Here is a 16,704-nt window from a genome sequence, read left to right as displayed (position 1 = left end):
CTGATGGCAACAACTAAAATTTCGAGACGAAATTTCTTTTAACGGGTAGGTACTATGACAACCCGGAAATTTCCGACAAAATTTAAACAAAATTTTTACATGATTTTATTTAACTTCGACAAATACCGACGATTCACGAACAATTATTTGTAAATAATAAATGCATCAGTATTAATTTATTATATTAATATTATTATTATTATAATATTTAACAAAATTATCATTAATTATTATCATAAATAATTATCATTATCATTATTGTCATTACTAACATTATAATCATTACGTAGTATTATTATTATCATTATATTTTTTATAATTATTATTATCTTTATCTATTATTATTATTATTATTATTATTAACATAATTATTATTATTAATATAATTATTATTATTAGTATTAATATTATTAGTAATTATTGATATTATGATGTTAACTATCATTATTGTTAATGTTAATAATATAATTATTATTATAATTAATATAATTTATATTATCATTGATATCATTTTTAGTATTTTAATTATTACTTTGATATTATTAGTATTATTAATTATTAATATTATTATTAATTATTATTATTAGTATTAGTATTTTTATTATTATTAATATATTTATCAATTAATATTATTAGGTAAAAATAATATAGATATATATATATATATAAAAAAGAAAGTGATGATCGACATATACATAATTTAGGTAAAGTTATTTAATTTTTTTTTATTTTTTTTTCCTGATCGCCATCTGCTTTCTACGTTTTTTTTTATTTTTCTTTTCTACTTTATATATTTAATTCTTAAAAATCCGGTTCCTGTCTGATACAATCAATTTCCATTACTGCTTTATACAGTCAAATAACAATATCACTATCATTTATATATATAGTTGTAGTTGCTGCTAATTGAAAATCAAAACAGAAAGTTAAAAAAAAGAAGTCGACTCCCTGTTCTTGTTCCATTTTTTTTCAAAAGCTTCAAAACGAATCCCATTTTAAAATCCTTAAATGCAGTCTTGTTTGGAATCATACACTCAAACTATCTGCAAAATCCTAGGTTCCAATTCTTCCTAACGAGTCTCAATTTTCGAGTCAAAGTTTTGATTTCAAAAGTCAAACGAATTGTTTTGGCGAAATTCGAGTTCTCTGTTGTAATTCAAGTCCAATTGATGATTGATATAGTTTCTAGGAATGATTTAGAAACTATTTCATGTTGTAAACATAATCTAAAATAGCCTAAATTTCAAAATCACGATTTTCTTTTTTTTCTTTTTTCGTGAACTGCAGAAGCAGAAGTAGTTTTTATTTTTATTTTTTAAACACTCAATTTATATTGATTTTTAATTTTAATTCATTTTGAAATTCCTAGAATCAATTCATTGAATATTTGTTATGGTTAATTTACTCATGGTCGACTATTATGAAGAAGAAGAAGAAGATGAATAAGAAAAGATAGATGTATGAGTTATATATTTTCAGTTATGGATTAAAAGAGAAAAACAGATACAGCGTAATGGTTAGGGTGTTGTGTTGGGTAGAAAGAGGTCTCAGGTTCGAGCCCTGTCTTGGGCATAATTTTTTTGAAAGGCTTCTAAGGTAGTTTCCAACTATATTTTCATTATTATTATTATTATTATTATTATTATTATTATTATTATTATTATTATTATTATTATTATTATTATTATTATTATTATTATTATTATTATTATTATTATTATTATTATTATTACTTACTAGTACTATTGTATTAGTAATTATTATCATTATTGTTAATTGTTAATAACATGGTCATTATAATTATTATCACTAATATAGTTTATATTATCATTATTATTAATATCATTAGTATTAATATTATTATTATTATTATTATTATTATATTATTGTATTAATATTGATATTTTTAATTATTATGATTAAGACTATGGTTATGCTAAGTATTGTTACCAAAAATTATAATTTTCATCGTTATTATTATTATTAAACTTTTCATTTTTATTAAAAACTGATATCATTATTATTATTCTTGTAAGTATTATTAGTATTAATATCATTATTATTACCATTAATGAAATCATAAACATTATTATCATTATGGAGTATTATTATTATTATTATTATTATTATTATTATTATTATTATTATTATTATTATTATTATTATCATTACAAATATTATTTTAGTATTATTATAATTACTATTTTAACAAACAAATGATATATATATATATAAAAGAAAATATATCTAATACATATAACACAACAAAATTAATATTTTTATATATAAAAAGAAAATATATGAAACATATATATTATTAAAATAAAAAGGATATAACTAATGAATTATATATAAATATATATATATATATATATATATATATATATATATATATATATATATATATATATATATATATATATATATATATATATATTCAATTTCGATTATATGTTTTAATATATATACTTGATATAGGTTCGTGAATCCGAGGTCCACTCTGCACTTGTTCAGTACCGTCATATGCATATTTACTACAAACTATCATATCGTATTGTGAGTTCATTTGCTCCCTTTTTATCTATATTTTTGGGCTGAGAATACATGCACTATTTTTATAACTGTTTTACACGTTAGACAAAAGTACTCAAACTTTTATGCTATATACGTGCTTTGTCATGCTAAATTCCCACCGTAATATCGTTAATTGCTGAGGTATAAGATGCAAACTTAGTTATTGTGAGTAGCGCGACTGAGAGTAACGTCTCTAACTATTTGACTGATGGTCTTTGGTTACATAATAATAATTCAACTGACACTGACTGTTCAAGGTGTCACGGGGTAAACTTTTGTCTAGTAGCGATATTACAAACAACAACTCTTTCGATTGATATATTTGGTATTAATCAACTTTAAACTGAAATCTTGTGGTCTAATGCTATACTGAACTATTGATTTATGATAAACCTATGAACTCACTCAACCTCGTGTTGACTTTTTAAGCATGTTTATTCTCAGGTACTTAAATATTGCTTCCGCTGTATATCTGCTGCTTTGATGATGATTGCTTGCTATGCTTGGAGTCTTCATTACATATCATATCAATTAAAGACATTTAATGTTCTAAATACAATGTAATCTATTTATCTTCCGCTGCAAAACTCAATAAAACGTCTTATATAGAGTCGTTCTCGTTTATACTACTGTGATTTGATATAATTAGTCACAAATACCCCAGGCCCTATTTGGGGGTGTGACAGTTCTCAATGCAAAATTGGTTCTCATTTGATCCCTCTAATATATATATATATATATATATATATATATATATATATATATATATATATATATATATATATATATATATATATATATATATATATATATATTGAACGGCGATTGAGATCACTCGATTGATTACTATATTACAATCGTAAGATATTGATCGTTAATTCATTACCATATCACAATAATTTATATGATACTTGTTTACAATTGATCGTTACCGTATCACAATTACAATATCACAATAATTAATGTGGTACTTGTTTACAATCATTATCATGTTATGATTACTCCATACCTATAACACGTATTGAAGCCGGAAGAAACAAGAATGAGAAGTAATGGTGTATCCTAGGAGATACACGCATAAAAACATCATTTTTATACAAAAAACTCGATCAAAGAGCAAAAGAGATAACTAAATTTGGCGGTTTTAAGTATTAGTCGCCCAGCGTCAAGCGTAAGCTTTGCAGGCAGCTTCTATGCATAAGCCCTTTAACTCAGCGTGTGAATGGCACGCAGCCACGTCAGCACACTACACCGACATTCTGGATACTTCATGAGTTCACGTAACAGAACCATTCAGTGATTGACACGTGTATCCCGTGAATTTCGCACATTCTACGCCTATAAATAGACCCCCTGGGTCACCACATTCCACATCAATTTTGATCTGAACTTCAGTCAGAGAGAAGTACACTTTCTCTCTCACACAGTTCTTTCTCACTCTAAAATAACATTAGCCGCTTAGCAGCAGTGCGCTAGACGGATCATTACAGATTGATCCACATATTGATTGAGGCCACCCCACAGATCTTACATCTGTGTTCCGGGTCTGCAGAGATTATTTCTCGAGGGAAAACAACAATCAACAGTATACACCACATGCTAAGCAGCTATTGTCTTGTACTGGTACCTTACAGTCACTACAAGGAAATTCGTACCAACAAATGGTGCCACCCGTTCTAAAGAATTACTCAACTTTCAAGAGCACCAAAAGGCGTAATTGTCAGATAGAACCCATTGAAGCAAACATGATACATTCATGGCAAGCCAGACAGCGGAGAAAAGCAGAAACATTAGAGGACTAGAAACAAGAAATGATTGCTTTTCCTTCCATGTTTAACACCAATCCATCTGACGCTCCTGTAGTGATTGAAGCTCGAATAGGAAATTTTATTGTTGGAGGAATATATACTGATACCGGAGCAGGAGCAGATATCATGTATAAACATTGTTTTATACAACTACCAGACAGAGTTAAGGAAAAGCTAAAGGACACATTTGTTCCCTTAACAAGTTTTGCTAATGATCCATCATGGTCAGAAGGAAGCATAGTTTTAGAAGTAGTATTGGGAAAAACGTCATTTAAAAGAACTGCTCATATCGAATTTTTGGTTGTGAAAGCAATTTCGCAGTATAATGCCATTTTAGAACGATCAGTTATGATGACATTCGGAGCTGTGACATCAACGGTACACGGAATGATGAAATTTCCCACACCGGCTGGCATCGCCATGCTGTACGCTGAACGGAGAAAACCAATAGAATGTGTACAAATAAACAGAACATCTGTTAACCCAATCATTCATGAAGATGGGTCAATATCACCAAATCCAGAGTTTCCAGATCAGAAAATCATAATTGGAAACACAATCACAAAAGAAACAAAAGAAAAGCTTTACAAAATCTTAGCCACAAATTTGGATGTTTTTGCATGGCAAGATTCTGATATAACCGGAGTACCACGTCATGTAGCTGAACATAAGCTTGGTGTGAATCTTAATATCCCACCAGTGTGTCAAAAGAAAAGAGGCATGGCTCCAGATCGAACAAAATTTCTCAGAGAAGAAGTTAAAAAATTGGTGGATACTAGAATATTGAGAGAAGTAAAATATCAGACATGGGTAGCAAACCCGGTTGTGGTAAGAAAGCCAGATAATTCATGGAGGATGTGTGTAGACTTCACAGATTTAAATAAAGCATGTCCAAAAGACAATTATCCTTTACCAAAAATCGATTAGAAAGTGGAGTGTGTAAGTGGGTCTCAGTTTAAATCCTTTTTGGATGCATTCAAGGGATATCATCAAATCCCAATGGCAATACGTAATCAAGATAAAACAGCATTCCACACACCAGATGGAATTTTTTGCTATATCATGATGCCTTTCAGATTGAAGAATGCAGGGGCAACTTACCAGCGCGTAATTGATAAAGCATTTAAAGATCAAATAGGTAAAAATGTAGAAGCCTATGTTTTTGACATTGTTATCAAGAGCCATACAGAAGACAGTATGCTCAGAGATACTCTTAAAACGTTTGAATCATTACAAAAGGTCAATATGAAATTGAATCCTAAGAAGTGCACTTTTGGTGTAGAAGAAGGCAAATTCTTAGGTTATATTGTTACAGAGAGGGGAATCAAGGCTAATCCAAAAAAGATTCAAGCAATTGAAAATATGGTATCTCCTAAATCAAAGAAAGAAGTTCAAAGCCTGAATGGAAGATATGCAGCTTTAACAAAGTTTCTATCAAGAGCAGCAGATCGATCACTACCATTTATGAAGGTTTTAAAGAGCTGTTTGAACAAAAAAGATCTTAAATGGACAGAAGAAGCAGAAAAAGCTTTTCAGGATATTAAGCAACTCTTGAAAGAATTACCTACTTTAACTGCACCAATAGAAGGAGAAACATTAATTTAGTATTTGGCTACTTCTGCAGAGGCCATCAGTTCGGTCTTGATCGCAGAACGGAAAGGAATACAAATGCTTATATACTTTGTCAGTAAAGTATTGCAACAAAGTGAAGTTAATTATCCACCAATTAAGAAATTGGTGTATGCTTTAACACATACAGCTAGGCGACTCAGACGATATTTTCAAGCACATTCAATCCTAGTAATGACAGACCAGCTGATAAAATATATTTTAAGAAATCCAGAGTCATCAGGACGACTAGCAAAATGGGCAATTGAATTGGGAGAATATGAAATAAATTTTTCGCCTCGACATGCAGTTAAAGGTCAAAATTTGGCAGATTTTTTATTAGAAACAACAGAAAAGGTTGATCATCTGCAAAACGTTAAAGCTAGCAATCATGTTTAGGAGTTGCACACTGATGGTGCATCAAGTGAGGAAGGTGTTGGTGCAGGGTTAGTACTTACTAGTCCAGAAGGTGAAGAGCATACGTATGCATTGAGGTTTTGTTTCTATGCATCTAACAATGAAGCAGAATATGAAGCATTGTTTTCCAGCCTCCGCATAGCGTTAGAAATGGGAATAAAACATTTGCGTGCATATGTTGATTCTCAAATTGTAGCACAGCAGGTTAATGGAGGGTTTGAAGCTAAAGATGTCTCTATGAAATAGTATTTGCAATTAGGTGAGAAAATATCAAAAAATTTTGAGACCTTAGAGGTTGTGGAGATACCAAGAAATAAAAACAAGAAGGCAGATGTTTTGAGCAAATTAGCAACATTAACATTTGATTATTTGCACAAGAAAGTTTTGGTGGACGTCTTAAAAGATAAATCGGTTGATGAAAAGGTAGTGGTTGCAACAGTTGAAGAAAGGGAACCATGTTGGATAACCCCCTATGTGAAATATTTGCAAGATGGAACACTGCCAATAGATGCCATGGAAGCAAGATGGATAAGAGTTTGTGCCCCACTTTACGTTATGGAAAATGGAATACTTTATAGAAAATCCTTCAGTTGACCAAATTTAAGGTGTTTAACACCACAGCAAGCAATTGATGTAGTCAAGGAAATTCATGAAGGATTATGTGCACAGCATTCCGGTTATAGAACTATAGTTGGACGGATTATGCGACAAGGGTATTATTTGCAGTCAATTTACAAAGATACAGCAGACGTAATTAAGACATGTGATGCCTGCCAGCGGCATGGAACCGTACAGCGCTTACCCAAGTATGATTTAATTTCGGTATCATCGGCATGACCATTTTGTAAATGGGCAATTGACATAGTAGGCCCATTTTCAAGAAGTGTGGGAAATGCAAAATTCTTGGTTGTTGCAATTGATTTCTTCAGTAAGTGGGTTGAAGCGAAGGTATTGGCAAAAATAACTGGGGAGAATATAAAGAAATTCGTGTGGAACGATATTGTATGCATATATGGATTACCAAATGAAATTGTCAGTGACAACGGAAAACAGTTTGCAGATAACCCCTTCAGAAGTTGGTGTGAAGAGTTAAACATCAAACAAACATTTACCTCAGTGGCTCACCCACAGGCCAATGGGCAAGTTGAGGTAACCACCAAAGAAATTGTAGTCGGCATAAAGGCTAGGTTAGGTTTGAGTCAGACTAAGTAGGTAGATGAAGTGCCATATGTATTGTGGGCTCACCGTACAACGCCAAAATGGAGCACGGGTGAAACACCATTCAGTTTGGTATATGGCACCAAGGCAGTTATACCAGCTGAAATCTGTGTTCCAACACAAAGGATTTTGGCATTTGATGCAGAAAATAATTCATCTATCTTGCGTGAAAACTTGAATTTATTGGAAGAAAGGTGAATCATGGCCGCCATCCATCAAGCGGATGCAAAACAGAAAATGGCAAAATATTATAACAAACAATTCAGATATGTGCAATTCAAGGGGGGGGGGATTTAGTGTTAAGAGATAATGAGGCAAGTAGGCAGGAAAAACAAGGGAAGTTAGGACCACGCTGGGAAGGCCCATATAAAGTTGTAAAGGCACATTCTAATGGGTCATACACCCTCTCAGCGCCCTCCGGCGAAGAAATTCCACGAACATGGAATGCAATGAGTTTAAAGAAATTTTATGCGTAGTATTTCATGTTCGAATAGCTTGATCAACTATTTAGAGCATGAGATGCAATCATAAATGTAAAAATTTCTTTAAAGAAATAAGAATTCAGAAAAATTTCTTATGGCATATTATTCATAATTTTTATCTGGCCAAGGATTTTAATCAGATGTCACAAAGCTGTGTGTCATCCCTGCCCGTAAAAGAGAAGTTTTTTCCTCGGTGACAGAAGTTTAATCATAAACAAAAGATTGAAATGGCAGCGGATAATGTAGAACTCCGCTGAACATCCTGGCAATAGAATGTATCTACGACCGTCATGAAGTAAAAATTATACAAACAGTATATGACTAGTCGTAATTTTGATTGTTCAAATCAAACATATAAAGCTTTGACAAAATCATCAGCAAAGTAAAAAACATTTATATACATTACATAATTAACAGATAATACAAGCAATACAGATTACAACTTCAAATTTAGAACATCGTCTACCGATGTAGCAGCATTATTACACAAATTCTCTAATTCAGGAAAAGACAGATGTTCTATTCATCAACAAGCACTTTAAGTGTATCTTCTGCATCTGGCTTCAATTAAGATATAAGAGACTCCGGCAACGACTTTGGAAAGTCAGGTATATCATTTTTCAACCTCTCAAGAAACAGTATCAGGTCAGCGTCCAGTGCAACAGTTATAAATTCATTGAACGACTTAGTTAACTTCTCAGAAATGAAAGCACTCTTCACAATTTTCGGAACACCTTCAATCAGACATCTGGTTTCATTCTGGCTTAATTCCAATTGTTCTCTTAATGATGATTCAGATTGAGTTAATGTCCCAATCTTGTGAAGATACCATTTTTCTTTGGTGGCCAATTCCACATAACGAGCCTCAGCAGCATTCTTTGAAGCAATAGCAGCATCTAACTCAAGCTCTGCAGCTTTCAGAGCCTCTGTGTTTTTCTCAATTTTTTCAGACTTGTCACGATGCACTTGGTCAGAACGATCTAAACGCCTTAGATTATTGAATTCAGATGCAATATTCCAAATAATGCCTTGTGCTTGACATTTTCGAGCATCACCATCAGATAAACTCTCAAAGAATTTAATAAGTGAAGGCAATAGCATCGCTTCAAGATACTTCATAAAATCCTCATAATTACCAGGAGGACCAGCTAAGAGAGTTGTTAAGCTAGTAGTATCTAAATTAGGAATGCTAATTTGTGAACTGCTTTCCTCTATTCTGCTACGCTGAGCGGGAGGTGGAAGAGCAAGTTTCTTCTGTGCTTCTTCTTTCGCTGCCAGGGCTGAATTAAAATAACAGTTGTTATTCAAGAAGTTTTTCCAATCCAGAAAAGAAGATTCACAATTCAATATTGCATATTTATCAGGATCAACATTATAATAGCCACCATTTCTAGGCATATGGAAAAAGCAATAAAGGTTTTCTTCTGCTATTGATTCAAAAGAGAGGTTACCAGCAGCACGATGTTTCCTCGAATTTGCTCGATTTAAAGGAACATCATCATCATCCTCAAGCTCATTTTCACATAAACTATTCTCGAGCGTCTTATCAACCAATTTTTCAGATCTAAATTGCAGTTCATTAAATCTGATGTAAAGCAGAGCGACGCGCAGAGTAATCACTAAAAAGCATAAGTATACAGTAATTATTATACAGATAATAACAATAGATAACCAAATTCTAATCAGATTATACCTTTGTTTTTCACCATAACAATGGCACAGCCACGTGTTTCTGCATCCCATTCAGCATTAAGGGAGCATAGAGAGAGCATATGTTCTGGATAATGACAATTTAGAATCCTCTCTCTTTTAATTACATTTAATACTTTTCGTTCCTCAGATGTTAACCTTGGATGAATAACTTTGGGATGATCAAGCGATGTACGCCAATAACTAGCTTACAGGCAATCATTGGGATAACTTCGCTATTAATAAAGAAGAATGTACTCTGCCAATTCTCATTTGTGTCACCAGAATTAAGCAAAAACCCATCCAGAGTAAGATAAAACCATCCTTTATCATAACGTTTTATGGTTCCAAGATTAGAAAAAAGACGAACAGAGGGGGTAATATCTCGAGCCATACAATACATCTCGAACATCATGATTTTACGAATGGACATAGGCTCAAATTGTCCAACGCTAACACCATAAAAACAGCAAACGTCTAGGTAAAATTTTGTAAAAGGAATACGAAGGTGAGAAAAATATAAAGCACGACCGTAAATAGCAACCTTTCTAGAAGGAGGGTGACAGGCACGATAATGTGGGCCTGGAACAACAGCATCGGCACCAAAAAATTTGGGAAAAGCAACTCTGACACGATCGAGGTAGATTGAGGAAATTCTGCTTGGAATATCTTCAACATTAAAAATAGCCATTGATTGGGAAGTTAAGAAAGGAATTTTGTGACAGAAGTTTAAGGTAGATGACGGAAATAAATTCGAATTAAAGTAAATATGACACAGTAAAAATTGGGTATTAAATAGCAAGCAGAAGATGAACAGCTGATGGTTAATCGCATGGTTGATATGCTACCACGTGTCGGGTGTACAAAAATGCGGGACAAGTAAATTTAATTGAAAATGAAATTTAAATTTCAAAAAGGTACTTTCTGCAGGTCATGATCAAAAAGTAACTGGCATGGCAGAAAAAATTCGGCTACAGCAGATTCTTGTTCCCGAGGAAAAGGCATTACTTATTTTTTAGTTTAATGACTTTATTTTTTTACAAAAATAAAGACATTAAACTGGGGGGACTTAATGGTGTATCCTAGGAGATACACGCATAAAAACATCAATTTATACATAAAACTCGATCAAAGAGCATAAAAGATAACTAAATTTGGCGATTTTCAGTATTAGCCGCCCAACGTACAGCAGGCCGCCCAGCGTCAAGTGTAAGCCCTGCAGGTAGCTTCTATGCATAATCCCTTTAACTCAGCGCATGAACGGCACGCAGCCACGTCAGCACCCTCCACTGACATTCCGGATACTTCACGTATAAGAACCATTCAGTGATTGACACGTGTATCCCGTGAATTTCGGACATTCTACGCCTATAAATAGACCCCCTGGGTCACCACATTTAACATCAATTCTGATCTGAACTTCAGTCAGAGAGAAGTAGACTTTCTCTCTCACACAGTTCTTTCTCACTCTTAAATAACATTAGCCGCTTAGCAGCAGTGCGCTAAACGGATCATTACAGATTGATCCACAGATTGATTGAGGCCACCCCACAGATCTTACATCTGTGTTCCGGGTCTGCAAAGATTATTTCTTGAGGGCAAACAACAATCAACCGTATACGCCACACGCTGAGCAGCTATTGTCTTGTACTGGTACCTTACAGCCGCTACACGGAAAATCGTACCAACAAGAAGATACATACTAAACATATCATTATACTCAATGAACAGTAGACTTTAATTGCATTGAAGAAAAGGAAGATATATACTAACTATAGAATCAGTCGTATTGAAGAAATCTTAAAAAGTGAGGAATTATAAATTAAGAGAGTTATCTATACATTATATTCGGTTCGGTCCAAATTCATGTTTTTTCGGGTTTGGCACGAACCAGACTGACCCAAAAAATTGAAAATATATGGGTCAAGGACCGGACCAAATAACCTCGGGTATTTCGATTTTGGTCGGTTCCTTCTCGCTTCTTGGTTTTTTTCTTCTACTCGAACCATGCACACCCCTAATCACCGTAAAATTAGGCACCTTATGAATCAATGTAATAAATGTCGACGGTGCACCTTTAGTTAACGAAAAATATGAATAAGCCAAAGTGATAGCAGTAATCACATCCCATTTTAACGCATCCCAAAAAAGTTTAATAAAAATGTAAACTGTCCGGACCCGGCGCTTTATCACTACCACAATTCCAAACAACCTCATGAATCTCTTCCTCCGTATGATCAATCCTAGATTAATATTACTTAATTAAGGATTGAGTGCAATGAGATTAAAAGAGTGAATGGGATGTTGATGATCGTTTTGGGCCCTGATAATCGTCTTTCACTTTAACAATTAAGTGATCAACCACCCCGACCCGGTCTTGATTATTGATTAGCATAATTCACCTTAACACAATGTAAAGATTTCTTGGGCAAAGTCACAAGTGAAAATTACAAAGGCTGGAGAAAATGGTGGATAATCAACAACCTATAAATGAGAGGTCAAACTCTCTATTTATAGTTTCTGAAATATTTGCGGTATGCGGATTAACTATCATCCGCGTTGCCTTGGCGGAATGAATCCGCAACGTTTCACTAGCACGCAATCTGACCCGCAAACTTTACCTTCAGCGGATCTTCCTAATCCTTTAAGTATACTTTACGCATTTGCTATTTTCAGCCTTTTGCACTTAAAACATACATATACAATGCTATGTATATGATCAAGTCCCCCCAGTTTATTATGTTACATTTTTTATAAAAAATGCAACATGATAAACTCTAACAAATAAAGTTCGCTGTTAAAAAATGTCTTTGCAGTAAGTCACAATGAATTTTACGCCTTTAATTTATTACCGTTTGATTGAGTTAAATAATATATCCTCTGACAGTCAATTGTCAAAGTATTCGCATTGATTACACATAACAACGGCTGATATTCTGAAACCTGTCAAATCAAGCAAATTCATAATGGCTCTTTAATTACCGTTGATACTCCGCAGTAATTTCTTACCGTTAAAATATCATCATTACCTTTACGACTTCTTCGTTCCAATCTTGATTATAAATAGGAAAGTGATTCGCAATACAGACTTTACCCTTTCATTATCGATTGCTTTGCAATCAAGCTTTATCGAATCAATATCCGCTATTTTCAATTTAGCTATTCTTACTTCGCTTAATTCAATTTTATTACCGTACTCCCTCTTTATTCATAAAATCAAATGGCAACTCTGTCTACACCTTCATCATCATCGACAAACACACCAGATTCATTTCTTTCATACATTACGGCAGAAAAATTGAACTTCTAAAGCAACACTATCCTTTATTAGCTCAATTTTCACCAACTGCACCGTCTGCAGATGATAGGGTGAACACTCCACCCAAAGACATGATTACGATTTATGAGGCCGCTATTTTTCATGAAAATCTACGATTTCCATTAACGCCATTCTTTCTTAGCTTTTGCGAACATTATAAGGTTGCGGTTGCACAATTGCATCCAAACGCAGTTAACAAGATTGTGCTTTTTGAAATGTTCTGCAACGCGCTCAACAAACAACCGCTGCTTAATGTGTTTCGTTCATTTAACAACATCACTCCACATGATGCAGGGTGGTTTTCATTTCGCGGTCGTCATGGCGTGATGACCACTCCCGAAGACTCAATTGGGAATTGGCGTAGTTCATTCTTCTTCATCAATAAAACTGCTCATGGTACTAGCAATATTGTTGAAACTTGGTGCACAGAGCTTGATGCATATGCGGATGAGAAGGTCACACCGGATGATCTTGAAAATGAAATCCTCAACTTGATCAAGGGTGCTGGTCTAATACGCTGTATATCGACAGGGTCTCCATATATTGGTTATGGAGGGAGCACAACGCCTTATTAATTGACGCGTCTAATAACGGTACACAACAATTGATTTATTTTTGGGCAAAGCTTTGTGATGTTTCATATTCATTAAAATTAATGCAAATATAATTTTGCAGAAGTTAGTCTTGACCAAGTGATGAGAACGGCAGATGTACGAGCCATCAAGCCTGGGCACTGCTCAAAAGAAGGTGATAGCGCAATCATCATTATTGATGAACCAATTCTTAATACTTTTATCATATCGGGTGGTGAAGACCGGAGAAAACGCAAAGCTGTAGCCGACGAGGTTACTGTGCCTCGCAAAAGACGCCAACACATTATTACAACTCCCATAGCGGAGGGCGAAGCAAGTAAGTCAGTTTTATGCCGCATAGTTTCGCACATCATTTTGATATTATGACTGCATTTACACATCTATTCACTTAATTTTCTTATACGCTTTTAGTTGTTATTTCAGGCTCATCCAAGGAGGCGGAGGAGGTGTTTACCTTAGGTGGGGATATCCCAGAAGGAATTTCCCAAACACCCGATGACGATGATTTGTTGACCATTCCCTCAGAGGCTGAAACATAAAATCTCAATGACAACACCACGGATACCGCAAAAGAAGAGTATGCCAATAAACTGTACAAGAAACTCTGTAAAATTGTGCCAAACAGTGTGCACGCAAAGTATAGCGAACTTTCATTTGCAGAAGCCGAAAGATAGCGGATAGTGAATTGTTTTAATGCAATTTGCTTAACCGTAGACAACTCTGAACGGTTCAACATCATGGCGGAGCATTATGATAAGAAGTGCGCGGTTGCCCTATCTCGGTGCAAGAAAATTCAAGAGCTGGAGCAAAAACTTAAAAAGACTGAAGATGCTCTTAAGCAATCTCAAGATGAAGTTTCTGCGCTAAAAAATAGAGCAGAATTTGCTGAAGATCAATTTGCTCAGCTTGTTAAATATCTGTCTGAGCTTGGTAATAAAATTATGGACTCTGTGCCAGTAACGGAAAAGTTTAGAGCGTATGCGCAAGCATCTAAACTCGCCACTCGCTACGAATGGTATGACTTGCTTTTCCGACTTGGCGACCTTTCCCAACTGCTTCCTTCTGACATTGCGGATGAGATTTGTCCAACAGAAGAAACGTTGGAAGCACTTGCAAAGGCTAAAAAAGAAGTTGCAAAGGTTACCATTCCAGCTTTAGAGGAAATCAGCCGGAGGGAAAACGTAATCGTTGAAGAAATCACGGCACTCAAATTATAGTATTTTTCGCTTTACTAATGTACCTGTATTCGCAATCTTGTATTGCGTTTTTTGTAAATTAGCACACTTCGTATAGCGTTTTCGTTAATGAAGTTTTTTGTTTCACAGTTGCAACTCTTATTTATTTATATAGCGCTTTATTTAATATTTTCATAATCTAGACTTGTCCTTTGCAATTTCCAACTTTTTTTATTGTGCACAGAATAAGTATGTACTTTCGCGAAACAATCTGTATCTATATATATTTATACATTATGAATCTTCCAATTCCAATGAAACGATCCTTAGGTAATTTGTTAGCATTGCGAAGCATCTAAGTAGGGCGAGATCAAATACCTAGGAAATTTTATCATTTCACAACATTTATTACTTAGCACAAATAGGAAATTTCATCACTCGGCTTTAAAGGTAATATTTGATGAACATCCGCAATGTTAGCACATAAGTAGGCTTTACATTACTTAGCAAAATAATACCTTATATCTGAAAAATATTTGTTAACACTTAGCTGAATTTTGCTCAAGAATGTTACTCAATGTAATGATACGTATGCGTTTGTGTTCTGCAAGATTATTACTGCGCGTGGCCACACGCAGTGTTTTCTGCTTTGTATAGAAACATTCGCTAAAACACAACAAATTCATAACTTCTTATTCATAAAACTCAGGAAATTACAATCATTCAAAAAAACAATGCAACACAGTGCATGTACCCTAAAACTTGATTTAGTAATCATTTGCTAAAATAGTTTATCTATATCAGAAATTTACACTATTCAGCGAGTGGTAATCATCACACACATTCGTTCAATTACCGCCGAAGTTAGTTGTAACAGCCTGTCAAAATCGCTATTGACGCGATACGTTGTTCATTGATTTTATAGTGAGGTTTTGACCTCTACATGATACGTTTTGGAAACATTGCATTCTTTTGAAAAGGCACACCATAAATGAATATCTAATTCCAATGTTTTTGACATCTGATGATTTTTACATATAGACAATCACCGTAAATAATAGTTTACAATAATTCATCCGTTGACAATGCAGTCAAAATAAGATACATGGTGATGATTTTGTGAATACAAAGTTTTCTTGAATAAAGCATGTATGACTCCATGCACGTAGCTTGTATAACGTATAAGCAAACAGCGGTAGACTTCTAGGAACCTGAGAATAAACTTGCTTAAAAGTGTCAACACAAAGGTTGGTGAGTTCATAGTTTTAATATTGCGCATAATCTGTATATAAAGGTAGATCACAAGATTTTAATTGTTTCATCCAAAACATTTATCAAAATATTCTACGAAATTGAGCACCCTGGTAACTAAACATAATGTATATATAATAAGTACCCCTGTTTTAACATACATGCAACCAACATGTACAATACACACAAACCAACGTGTACTAAACTCAAATATCGTACATCTGTTTTATAGTTCAGGCTAGGATTTCTATACCTGGAACAAACGGGGATGTCAAGCCCTATGGATCCATATATAACTACTCGTGCCCACTAGTTCTTATAACCGGCAGTTACTAGTTACCAAAGCTAAGGGATTTTCGGTTCAAACTCGGTGTAGAATTTAGTATGTACTTGTATCCATTGCGTTTAAAATAAAGTGCATGTATTCTCAGCCCAAAAATATAGATTGCAAAAGCAATTAAAAAGGGAGCAAATGAAACTCACGATACGAGATTTTGTAGAAAAATATGCATACAACAGAACTGAATAATGTAGGGTTGACCTCGGGTTCACGAACCTATATCAATTATA

The 16,704-nt window shown here is 33.9% G+C and overlaps 2 protein-coding genes across 2 annotated transcripts; both read left to right on the top strand.

Moving 5' to 3' along the window:
• The first annotated feature begins 4,385 nt into the window (after nucleotides 1-4,385).
• Nucleotides 4,386-5,309, top strand: LOC139841917 (uncharacterized). The gene has a single exon (XM_071832104.1). It carries the CDS (start codon nucleotides 4,386-4,388, stop codon nucleotides 5,307-5,309), a length of 924 nt encoding a protein of 307 aa, XP_071688205.1.
• Nucleotides 5,310-6,050: 741 nt separating this feature from the next.
• On the top strand, nucleotides 6,051-7,619 carry LOC139841916 (uncharacterized). Its single transcript, XM_071832103.1, has 5 exons — nucleotides 6,051-6,347; nucleotides 6,390-6,611; nucleotides 6,654-6,941; nucleotides 7,029-7,213; nucleotides 7,337-7,619. The coding sequence occupies exons 1-5, from the start codon at nucleotides 6,051-6,053 to the stop codon at nucleotides 7,617-7,619; spliced, it is 1,275 nt and encodes a 424-aa protein (XP_071688204.1).
• Nucleotides 7,620-16,704: the final 9,085 nt, after the last annotated feature.

Source organism: Rutidosis leptorrhynchoides, chromosome 4, assembly GCF_046630445.1.
Source record: "Rutidosis leptorrhynchoides isolate AG116_Rl617_1_P2 chromosome 4, CSIRO_AGI_Rlap_v1, whole genome shotgun sequence".
Lineage (NCBI taxonomy): Eukaryota > Viridiplantae > Streptophyta > Magnoliopsida > Asterales > Asteraceae > Rutidosis > Rutidosis leptorrhynchoides.
The sequence above is the reverse complement of the archived record's forward strand: the minus strand, read 5'-3'. Positions and strand labels throughout refer to the sequence as shown.